This window comes from Dermacentor silvarum, chromosome 4 (genome assembly GCF_013339745.2).
Source record: "Dermacentor silvarum isolate Dsil-2018 chromosome 4, BIME_Dsil_1.4, whole genome shotgun sequence".
NCBI lineage: Eukaryota > Metazoa > Arthropoda > Arachnida > Ixodida > Ixodidae > Dermacentor > Dermacentor silvarum.
The window spans coordinates 190,092,834-190,105,000 of record NC_051157.2 but is presented as its reverse complement, the minus strand read 5'-3'; the positions used below and the strand labels follow the sequence as shown (position 1 = coordinate 190,105,000).

The 12,167-nt window shown below is 47.1% G+C and overlaps 1 protein-coding gene across 1 annotated transcript in view; it reads left to right on the top strand.

Annotated features, from left to right (window-relative positions):
- Positions 1-694: 694 nt before the first annotated feature.
- The window catches only part of LOC125945089 (beta-hexosaminidase subunit beta-like), a 29,841-nt gene continuing 18,368 nt past the window's right edge, over positions 695-12,167 (top strand). Inside the window, exons 1-2 of the mRNA XM_049666661.1 lie at positions 695-703; positions 1,710-2,190. Of these exons, the coding sequence (XP_049522618.1) occupies positions 695-703; positions 1,710-2,190 (490 nt within the window). The remainder of the gene's footprint in view (positions 704-1,709; positions 2,191-12,167) is intronic.

Genomic DNA, 12,167 nt, shown 5'->3' with positions numbered 1-12,167 from the left:
CCGGTCACCATAAATTTTTTTCCACTGGCTCTAAGAGGAAGCGATTAACCGTCAACTGACAATTCGAGGCTTAGTTCTGCCTGCCATTCACCCTCATGCACGGCCCTTCCTCTCTTTTGTGGTGAGCTCTGCCCTCTCCCCCTCCCCATTTTCTTCGCTGGACAATGCCATTGAAAAAGTGTATTTATTATAAACATGTTCTCGCGTGATTAGATTATTTAAGTACTTCCTGCGTGTGCATTTCCTACCCGCCGCGGTGGCTCAGTTAGCTAAGGCATTGCTCAGCACAAGGTCGCGGGATCGAATCCCAGTCGCGGCGGCCGCATTTCGATGGAGGCGAAATGCAAATACGCCCATGTGCTTGCGTTGTAGGGCACGTTAAAGAACCCCAGGTGGTCAAAATTAATCCGGAACCCTCCACTACGGCGTGCCTCATAATCAGAACTGGTTTTGGCACGTAAAACCCCAGAAAGAAGAAGTGTGCATTTCCTATGTGTCTGTAAGCAGTTGCCTGACAGTGCTGCCGACGGTCTTTGCAACTTCTTTGCAAATACTTCTCTTTCGTAACTACTTGCGCAATGTTTCATCAATGCTCTGTTGCTTTTATTGTATACATTCATGTTACATTATGTCCTTGAAGAAGTACACTTCCTGATAGTCTATACGCCTGCGATTACGTTATTTCACTTCCAGCATGTCTCCTGTATGTAACTACATTTCCCGGTTGTGCGTTTCTTCGTTGTCTGTTAGCACACGCCTGACGATGGTTCCTTGGCTCACGGGGGCAGTTGTGTCCTACTATGCATGAACTATGTACTGCGTAGCCCCAAGCTTTGTTTTATTGATTGTGTTTACATCTTACATGGAAATTAGTTGCGCAATGTAGCAACAATTATTATTTTGCCTGGAGTGTATAAACGAGCTGTCACGGGTCTGTAAAATCATTCTTTATCCCGCATGTGGATATTGTTGGCTTGGCTCACTCCGGCAGCAAGGTGTTTTTTCGTCCACTATTGTTTCCCTTTGCTTTATCATTTCCACATTTCAACTAAAACAACATATAATGCCCCCTATTATTTCCTTGGGTTCACTGTCTGTTGGCTTCATATTGTTGCTACGACATCGGACTCCTCGGTTTCCCCCCTTCCTCTCGTTCATGTGGTTCTGTGGTATCACACTTCCCTCCTTCAAGGAACACAACACTGCACGCATATATTGTAACATGCTGTTCTCTTGCTTCATTACTGTCACTTTCATGGTGCCCCAGATAATTAAAATCAGTTGTTTATCATTTGGAAACTTCCGGAAGGTTTATTGTGATCATAATTACATGCATGTGTCAGTGTATGTAAGGCTGATTTCGTTTTTCTCCAAACAATCTGCGCACAAACTTTATGTCATGTTGCAAAGTGAGAGAATATTCGACTATCGATTCCTATATTCGATGATATTCTTTGCTTTTCGGATTCGTATTCTATTCCATTAGGAAATTTCGAGTACAACTTGAAGCAGCGCGAATATGACGAGGACAAGAATCGAAAACAAACACAACAGGACGAGCGCTGTTGTGCTTGCTTTCGATTATTGTCCTCGTCTTATTCGTGCTGCTTCAAGTTATACTCAAGATGGACCAACTCGCCCAAATCAAGTTGTCGTTACTACAGAAATTTCGCTATTCAAACACCATTGCTTGATATCCCTCTTTATAGTGTCTCTTTATTGAGTGCCGTTTCGGTCGTGGCCGAAAGTCGGCTCGCACCGCAGGCCTCATCTGGCCGCGCCCTCAGAGCCACAAGGTCGGATCCGGCGTGCTCTTCCTGGACGCGGGCACCTTTTATCTCGCATTCTCACCGCGGGTGCCGCCGCCATCAACATCGACGGCCTCTCCGCCGACGGACCCTTCGCCGACTTCGGTGACAGCAACGCCACGGCCAGGCGCACACCCGGCACCACCCTGTCCGCTGGTGGAGCGAGCGATGCGGCGCTATCGCGAACGGTGGCTGTTCGGCGACTGCGTCTCCCGGCACTCGAGCGAGGCCGACGCCGCGAGTGCTCGGGCTCAGGCGAAGCTACGCTGGGATCGGAGCAGACACGACCACGCAGCTCTCTGGGGCACCCTCGTGGAGGCACTGATTGTCAACCTCACGGGGCCTTGTGAGGACACTCCACACGAAAACATGGATGAAAGCTGTGAGCATTTTAAAATGTATTGTTCACTTTATTTGCGAAAGACAATTTACAGAGCCTGTTACGAGAATAGTAGGTTAGGACTGACATTGCCTCACCAAGACCCTTTAGCAGCTAGAAATTCGCAACTAAACAAGACGCAAAAGAAGAAGAAAGAAAGTAAGGAAACAAACAAACTTGTTTATATCTTTCATACCTTTTCATCGGGCCTTTGTTAAAGTAACCCCTTCTTAACTTTATATATCTGTTTACCTGAGTTTTCCCGTTTAAAGGGTGCGGCCTTGCTGCTACCCACTTTTCGAAAGCATTCGCCAAATGCGTCGTTGAAATATAAAAATCAGACAGAACAGCCGGAATAGCCCGGGCTTCGTTCGCCATATCATCAGCACTCCCCCCGGCGTTTTGCGACTCGACCCCTTTTATAGCACTGCTGTATGTTGGGCATGCCGGGGGTCTAACCTGGATTACATTCTATTGCGATAGCAATTATATGCACACTCCAGGCGCATTTCTGCCGTTGTATAGTAGTCGCGATTTTCCCTTTAAAGTCCAAGCGCGATAACATAGTCCCCGCTCACCGTATGCTGAATGTGCGAGTGAAAGCTTGCAAGGGTCGGCCGACGATCGCGGCTCAATGTCGCGCGCGCAAAGGAGGAAAGCAAGGAGGAAGCGTGCCATCATCCGTCGCGCCCGAGGCACCGGGGTTAGTGGAGGGACGGGGGAGGGCGTTCTACTCAGGCGGCTGCTGCGTACGGCGCGGACGCGTGGGTGCGGTCTCTTGAAAGCGATATGCAATGTGGACAAAGTGCGTGGTCGCGCGGGTCTCATCTTCGAAGCGATCTGGGATGTGGACAAAGTGCGCCGAGTGCTGGTAGCTTCGTATAAGCTGTGCTTTCGACACTTAGTTCGTGTTTAAGTGAGAGGCAGCACGAAGGCAGCACGCTTCTTTACTTCAGCGTTTTGACAGCGAGCTTGCGCGGTCATTGAGTGAGATGCGATCATGTTTACCTGCGCGCGTGACACCGTGCTTGTTAATTTAGTCAGTGAGCGTATGTTTGCAAGTTTATACGGCCGATAAAACTAATATCCTTACTTCGTATAGCTGTGTACCAATTTGCTATCGCAATCGATGCTTCGCCTTTCGGGCAAAACTGCGACTTTTTCAGCGCCAGCGGACGAGTACAGATGGGGCACGTTTGACAACACAATGAGGTAACTTCAATAATTTATTCCCAGAGAAAACCACATTTATAAACGCGAGTGCCATCTTAGTATAATAATTTCGGAAAACGGGACCTGGCAAAATGCGATCGCACTCTTGAAAGAAAAACTCTAAGGTCGGAACGCCGACGGCAAGTTTTTGGGGAAAAGCTCAGAGGAAGTCGTAGATTTCCTGAAAGAAAATTCTGACATAAGGTTTTCTGGGTGCTCTTTTCACACAAATGACTTGCATTACTCTAATTGCCAGTTCTCGGACCAACACACGTGTTCGATATATAAGCCTAGAGCTAATAAGCACTTAATTTTGTTATCATAGAAATCCGCCCATTAAAAACATGTTAAAAGGAGCATTGCTAAACTATGTCTTGGAAATGCTTTAAGAAAGGGATGCCATCACAGGATTTAACCAAGCCTGAGGAATGAATCGGAACGGTTGTCTACTGATGGGTTTCCGAAGTCCTTGCAAGTTTCTGTAGCAGAGGATTTGCTAAAACTACGTGGTGTAGAAAATAGCACTCGGGACACCGCAAACGAACAGACGCAAAACAAGCGAAAGGTAGCGGTTGTGCCCTACCTACACATGACGGCACACTGTTTTAATAACATTGCTAGTTGCGTGAACACAAAAGTAGTTTTTTTTTCAGCTTTAGAAAACTTCGTAAAGTGTGTCGTTTGACAAACCCGTGCGCAAAATCTGTGATGGGGGTTCAACGGGACATCACAATCCTTTTGTGGATTGTGAATAGGCAGTGTTGTTCGAGTTGCTGCTGTCCTGCGATAAAAAGCACATATGACAGACAGGACGGTGTCTTAGTGATTGCTTTAGAGAGTATAGTTTATATGTGAAGAATTACTGTGACGGTCATCGGTCTGTTCGCTGTCATGAATGCGGCTGCATTCCTTTGTTTGGTGATTGTCTGGTTCCGGCCAGGCAAAGAGGTAAACATGTGCGTGAAATTGTTGAAGCACAGGCTATCAATCGGAGTGGTAAAATTCGTGTAAGCACCCCATCTATCGACCTGTTATATATAGATAAAGAAACTGCCATTCTGGAAAGCTCAGTTTCACGTATTGATCAGGTGTGGCGCCAGTGCGCGTGGTGTGTGAAGGTGGATTTTTCTGGGAATAAATTGTTGAAGTTAGCGCACTGTGTTGTCAACGTCTCCATTCTGTCTTCGTCCGCTGTCTCTACAATGTTATTGCAGTTAACGCTTTTATAGCTATAACATTTACAGACCCTGGAAATTGGTGCATACATTTGCGCCCGTTTTCGCTCGGCTTTGGGGCCGTAGCTGACACGCTGGCGCAGGCGAATACCTCTGCAGCCTTTGTCACGAATGCTAACAACAATAATTCATACAAGGTGTGCGCACCACAGTTGCACACTGGAGCCCTCCATTCCCTTCCCACTCCATTCCGGAGAGTGCATGGAAATCGCCGTTAATTCCACTCCTCCAGCATTTCGATGGAGGGCGAAATGCGAAAGCACCCGTGTACTTAGATTTAGATGCACGTTAAACAACCCTTGGTGGTTCAAGTTATTCCGGAGTCCCCCACTACGGCGTGGCTCATAATCAGATCGTGGTTTTGGCACGTAAAACCCCATAATGTTAACCCCACTCCTTTTAAGTCCCCGGAATGGTGAGAGTGGCTGTGCTGGTCCAACCCGTTCCTCCAATTCAAGTAAAGGAAACGCTTTCTCTATGATCGTTTACATCTTGCGCTTGCGTGCCTACCAAAAAAAAGAAAAAAAACTAAGACACAAAAATTTGGCGGAACCCATCTCACGATGACTGTCTCCGGTAATGCGTTAGCATTGAATCAATACAACACCACAACGTATTGCCACCACCAGAACGAGTTATGACGAGGTGCGTACTGCAGCGGGACCTCGCTTTTGCACTTCCCTAAGAACACTGGCAGCCATCCAGCGCCGCCGCCGCGAAGCCTGGGATGGCATCCAAAATGCATGGCTCACCGGTGCGCGCGAACGCTGAGAACCGCCTCATGCGGCAACGGGGCTACAGTGGCTAGAATTCTAGCCACTGTAACGGGGCTCCTCTCTCGCCCTTCTTTCTGTACACGCTGTTCCTTCTAGCGGCGCTACCCAGAAGTCCGCCCGTGGCCTGTGAGACGAGAAGCGCGGCGAGCCGGTGCGTGCGAACGCTGAGAATTGTTCCCTCGCTTTCCACACACTTAGTGCGCCATACTTCGTGACCCGAGTTGGCGAGACGCTCCTTGAAGAGCGGCACATACCCAGTGCATTTGTGGCGCAACCTGCTAATGCCTCGGGTTGTAGTCCTTGAGGAGCCCTTGTGGCGTGGGCTCGTTTCCACTCGGGATCTGAGAAATGTAAGGGATATTTTTCGTCATTGTATAGTGGCACATACCTATAATTACCCCGGTTGGCGTCAAACACGATCATTGAAGAGCGACGCATACCTACTGGCTCATACCCAGTGAAGAAAGTTGGCATGAAAGAGGTTCAGTGGAGACCAACACAGATTGATTGGCACATAGCCAGTACTCTAAGTGGGCGTCAAAGACAGCGGTGCCTACCCGGTCCCGCATCTATAGTGACCCATGTCGGTGTGAAAGAGCTTCGTTGAAGAGAGACACGTATGTACACACTGGCACAAACTCAGCAACCCAAGTTGATCCGGTGTTTGGTTAGAACTGTGTTACCTTGGCACAGCTGCCCGATGCGCTAAACATCCGACCATGGACTACCCAGTGACCCAGATAGGCGGGACAATGGCTAGATGCATAAATACATACAACCATACGCACATAGATAGCCCACGGAAAGTACGTTAAGTACGCTGAGAATGCTGACGCATTAAAAATAATATATTTGAAGCCTTCACAACCTAACAAATATCTTTACGCACGATTTTCTCGCGCAAGGGGAAACACGCTTTGCGGCGTTATGTCTCCTCAGAACATTGTTGCCTGCTATCCCTGCAATTATTAATCATTCCAGTAAAGCAAGTACAAAATAATCTTGCCGTACTTCCCGTAGTGAGTGCAGCGCAAATATTTTAGTTAGAAGCTGGCAATCAAAATTAAGATGATGGCATTAAGGCTGAATGCTGCTGTTGCGGTAAATGAGCTCAGAACAGATGCAATCGCTGCGCTCTATCTGCTGCCTTTTTTCACATTTACTGGCATATTAACGGTAACCATTTTCCAACGCACCTCTCTGACCGCGTGTTGTCGCGGCTTATAGAGATACTCGAGCGTAGGTGAAAAAAATATCATGCGCTTTCCAAATCACCATCACGGACTGGCGTAGAGGGTAACAATTTGCGACCTGGCCGTTTTTGCCCTGCATTCCTTTGTCGTAGTTCAAGCAGGCTCTTGTAAAATTGAATATTTCCTGGCAAACTTAACTCCTTAACTAAGTGTTAAGAAGTTAGCTAAATCTAAGGTGTTAACTAAGTTAACTCCTTAAAAACGTTAAGGAGTTCACTCTAAGTAAAAGTTGCTGTCTTTAAATGCCCTCGACCAGCGTATAACGTAGAAAAGTTCCCGGGTTATCAGATGTGTAGAATGAGAAAACCGTGTTGTTTATAATTATTGTTGCAGACATAGTCGCATATCGGTGACTACCTTCACGCTCGCCTATTACTGAAAGAGGAAAATTGAGGAACAATTGATAAATGTAGTAAATTCGTCCCATGTACTTTTTCAAACTGACGGATTTACCGGTTTTGTAACTACGCTGAAAATCAACATTTAGTGCGCCGGAACCATGTGCCCATTCTATTCAAGCGCCCCTCCAGAATATCGGGCTTCCATTCCGTTCGAATTTCATGTGCCAGAGTGGTGCCATCATTCCATTCCCATTCCATTCCGGATATTTGAAAATATGTAATGGTTCGGTGATCGTTTCCAATCCGAGGTTGCCATTTCGGAACACATGGTGTGCACCCGATAATGTTTAGGCTCTGTACTTAGCGACATGTTACTCGCGCACTGCGACAGGGAAGTTGCAACTGTCGCGTCTCACAAGGGCGTCTTCCTGTGTCGACTGTTCACCATGGTAATTCTTGACACTGCTAACCACTCGTTCCACGCTGCGGGTTGTCGGTGCGATGTATACTTAGAGATTGTCTAAAACCCAGAGTCACGAGGTACTAAACGTAAGGGTTCACTAAGGTTACTCGATTCCAGATTAAATTTTTATACTGAGCATGTTTGTTGAATGCGTGAACCCTGAAATAAGAGGCCTTTGTCGCGGTATCACCTCGTCCATTCAAAATTGAAGCGCCATTTGAACCCTTCATAAATCCAGGTACCCAGAGATGCTGTTTGGCCTGTTGGCCCTGCAGTCCCGCTCGGGAAAGCAAAGTGTCACGAAAAGTAACTAAAAAGCAGCACTGAATTACGGTTATTATTATTTATATTCACGGCGTGTCTAATATAGTCAGGAGTGTAGGTAAGCTAGCGAAGGTTGCAGTTGTCCTATCTTTTCCCATGAATTTTTCACAGCTCTTCAGAAAAAGCTTCTGGTGCATAAAAGGCGCTGAAGCTCTAATAATTGCAAACGGCACTTTAAATGAGCAGACTGTGTGGTTTATAGTCCGTCTTTCGTGTGGTAGATGTTACGCACTTCAGACGACCGGCTAACACAGCATGAAAACCTAGTTCTCCGAGAAGGCGATACTAGTCTTTCAATACACCGTAAAGGCTTTGTGTCACCACCGCGCTTTTTTAATTGCACCATCATAAACTGCGAACAAAGACAAGTGCTCGGAGGAACTAATCGCAGCCGCAGAAATTGTGCTTCCCCCCTACTTGTTCCTTGTTGTCCCTTGTTGTTCCTAATTACTCAGTATACCAGGTGCGCTTTGTTCAAACAAACTTTCTTTAATTCTGGCAGATAGCACAATTGTAGTCCTGCAGCTGGATTACTCGAATTGGCGGCCGTTACTTGCACGACAAGCAGAAATATATGCTTTAATATTAATAATGGCCAATGTTTAACTTTTAAAGAACTACACTAAAGGGACACTAAAGCAAAACGATAAATCAACTTAGATTGATAAAGTATTCTTCGAAAACTCTCCTGTCGTTAATTACAATGCAATAGGTCAATTATTACAATAAAAATGAAGCTCAAAGTTATGTTTTTTAAGTTCGCGCGGTAACCCCGACGTCAGCACTTCAGTGTGACGTCACGACTTTTAAAGTAATTTTTCGTATTTGGGGCACGTTGGCTCAGTAAAAGTTCGCGAACCTTGCCATATGCAGTCTTGGGCTCCTTTAGAACACAATGTAGTCAATCTTTACCGCTAAAAAATTAACTGGGACATAGAAAACTTGATAATGGCAAAGCCTTTAGCGCAATTAAAAAAAAGGACAGGAATGTGACAGAGACACAGGACCGCGCCAACTTTCAACGGACGTTTATCGAAACACGGAGGCAAATATGTAGCGAAGCAGGTATGAATGATACAAAAATACAAAAGATAAATCACACTCTACTCATGCGCACGTCAATACCGTCCAGGAACGCGAGTTCCTTGTCGGAAAGATTAAATGACGGTGTACTAACACAGTCTGCTCCCTTTTTTCGAATCAGCCGGGCTTCGATTATCTCACGCATGCTGCGGTCCTTGCTCCTGGCCTCCGCTGTACAGGTGCCGAATTTTGGTTTGCACGTTTTGCTGGGACAATCATTGCAATGTTCAGAAAGGTTTCCTTCCTTTGGTTTTGCCACATTTCGTTTGTGTTCCGCAAGGCTTTTATTGGGACATCTCCCAGTTTGCCGTATGTATATATCCGACCACAAGTTAGCAGAATACGGTATAAACCACCCCTTGCGAGCACTCCACAAACTTATTCCTATGCTTCGCTTTACATCCCTTTGATTGTTTAGGAAAAGGGTCTGTGAGCTTACACAACTTTGATAGCTTCTCTGGAGCAGAGAATATCAACTTCACATTCGCCTTATTAGCAATCTCCTTCAGCCTATGGTAGATACCATGCATGTACGGAATCACCGCCTTATTTTTCTTTTGTGTGGCTTGTTCACCGCGGCTCGTCTTGCACTTCCTCATCAAGCCACATTTCGCAGAACATGTCATTCGTGTCACTCTGAACGTCGCTTACTTTTTTAGAGAGACCGGCCACCATTCTCTCTTTTTTCTTTCGCCATTCTCGCTCTTTTCTAGAGAGACCGGCCACCAACGTCAGCTCGCGCTCTAGAGCGCGAGCTGACGTTTGTAGCATGTTCTGAAATTCACCCGATCACCCGAGAGCATCTATAGGTGATTTGATGACGCAATTATTAGATGCGAAGCATCTTATGCTCGGGACTATGGCACTCCCTCCCTCCCTCCCTCCGCCGTGCGGCGTCCACTTCCGGTTCCGCTTCCGGTCCCACTTCCGGTTCCACTTGCGGTTCCGGCTTCCGGAGAACACTTCCGGCGTTTTGCCCGAATGATCCCCAGGTGCTTCGCCCACTCATCATCATTCACTTCGTCCTCTCATTCTCCTCCCGCAACGCCGCGATGAGTGCCACGGACAGCGCCAGCGTCAACGCCAGTGTCAGCGCCGTGGACAGCGCCACGGAGAAGGGGGCTCGAGCCGCTGCCACGAAGCGGCAGCGGCGACAGGCCGATCTGAAAACTAATGGGAACTTGAGTCGACCCCATGGCTGCTTCGCATACTACTCAGGGTTCCGCTACGGGAAGATGGTGTAATTTTTGGAAACGGTCTGACATGGGCCCCGCCATTCGATTCCATAGTCGCCGATCGCGCTTTTTGGCATCACCTCCGAACGGTTCCCTGGTTTCAAGCTCACACATTTCTTCAATAATTGGTTAATAGCTTATTCCTCTTCTTCACCTGGCCGTGCAGAGCCACACACACGGAAGTATGCATTCATGATTCTCCAACGAAATGCATCCCTGCTCCAATTAAAATACGGTAATTGTTTCATGGGCTTTAATGTCCCAAAGTTACTCTGGGACTCAGAGAGAGGCCGCAGTACAGGGCTGTGAAATAATTTAGACCACCTGGTGTTCTTTAACGTGCTCTTAAATATATGTACACGGATGCGTTTGTATATCGTTCCCAACCAGCTTTTAAATTAATGTGTTGCATTGCGTAAGACGGTCTCTTGATTAAAGAAATTCCCGCCGAACAACGGTGCACAATTTTGTCGCTGGTTTGAGGGCGCTTGTATCAAATTTACGCGTGCAGATGGAGAATTTATTATTGCAGTTTGTTCACTAAAAGTTATGAAAGCTTAGCAGAGTTCATAGAATCAGTTTGTGACAGGTGGGAAAAAATGAAATGTTGCCACTGCACTTATTCGCAGCAGCGCACCAACGATAAAGGCGAGGCCCGAGTGCTCTATCCAAAAGCTTTCGCCCTTTCGCTGATTGATTGAGCAGCGAAAGGAAGCGCATGTGCGTTAGTTTTCAACACTTTTGTTTGATATTTCATTACATTGTGTTTCTTCGTTTTCGGCTGTGTATTGAGACGCCGCGATAAGTGGGCCTAGCCGCACGTTTGCATTGTTGCTCATGTTATTGCGCTGTGCCTTCAACCGGAGCGCCCGTGAACTGAAAGGTCCTCAAGTTGCATATGTCCGAAGCGGAGAATCAGTGCAAGAATGTCATGAGCCAATAAAGGAAGAAAGAAAGAAGAAGAAAAAAGCAGAAGATAAGAACAGAACAAGAAGACAAGAGGAGTTGGGGAAGCCACAGAAGTTGTCGGCTGACAGTTGCAAGTTGACAGAAGCACCAGGCCCGGCTGCGCAGGTGCGCCAGCATCGTTCGTCCGCTCTCAAGCCGAACAGCCTTGCCCGAGATCGCCTAGCCCTGACCCAGCCTACTTCCGGGTTTGCTGTCAAGTAGCCGGCGGTTATTCTCTTACATTTATTGTTTTATTTCACATCTTTTTTGATTGAAAGTCGTGGTTCTTTTTGAGTTGATGTCTGTCTCATCTCCAGGCCAGAGGGCCTCCCTCTGGTCTGCTTCCATTTCTCCTCAGGATATATCGGTGGAGCTGTTTCTTCGAAGCGGAACCAGCAGCGTTCCTGTGGCTTTGGTACCCACAAATGGGGGGATGATCCGTATGAAGAATCCAAAAGCCATTCAAACGGAACTTCGGGCAGTCTCCAATCACTTCCAGCTAATCACCGAGGTTCGACAGTTTGGACGAGGGGGGATCCTCTGCTCGTCGCCGGACCAGGCTTGTGTGCAAGATCTGCTAAAATGCACTAATTTCGCTTCGCACCCGGTGAGCTGTCACATCCCTCCTCACTTAGCTTGCTGCAAAGTCCTAGTCCGCGGTGTAGATGTAAGCCTAAGTCCAGCAGAAATCTTAGACATTTTTTCCCCGACAGGTGTAGTATCTGTTTATCGATGCACAAGGGTAGTCGACAACAAGAAGGTCCCTACTGAAACAGTTATCGTAACGTTTGCAGGGACGGCTCGCCCATCAGAGATTAAGGCCTGGCCATTGATTTACAGGGTTGAACCCCTAGCCCCACGAGCACTACAGTGCCTGAAGTGTTGGCGTTTTGGCCATAGCACTAACGGTTGCCGATCAACCACTCATTGCCGTAAATGCGGGGATGAACATAGTGACAACAATTGCACATCTCCAGATGAATCATGCTGTTTGTGCAATGGAAATCATCCCGCTGACGATTCTAACTGCCCCGCAAGATCAAAGGAGCTTCAAGTAGTTGAAATAATAGAAAGGAGACGTTGCTCTCGTCGAGAAGCTCTTGCAGAAAT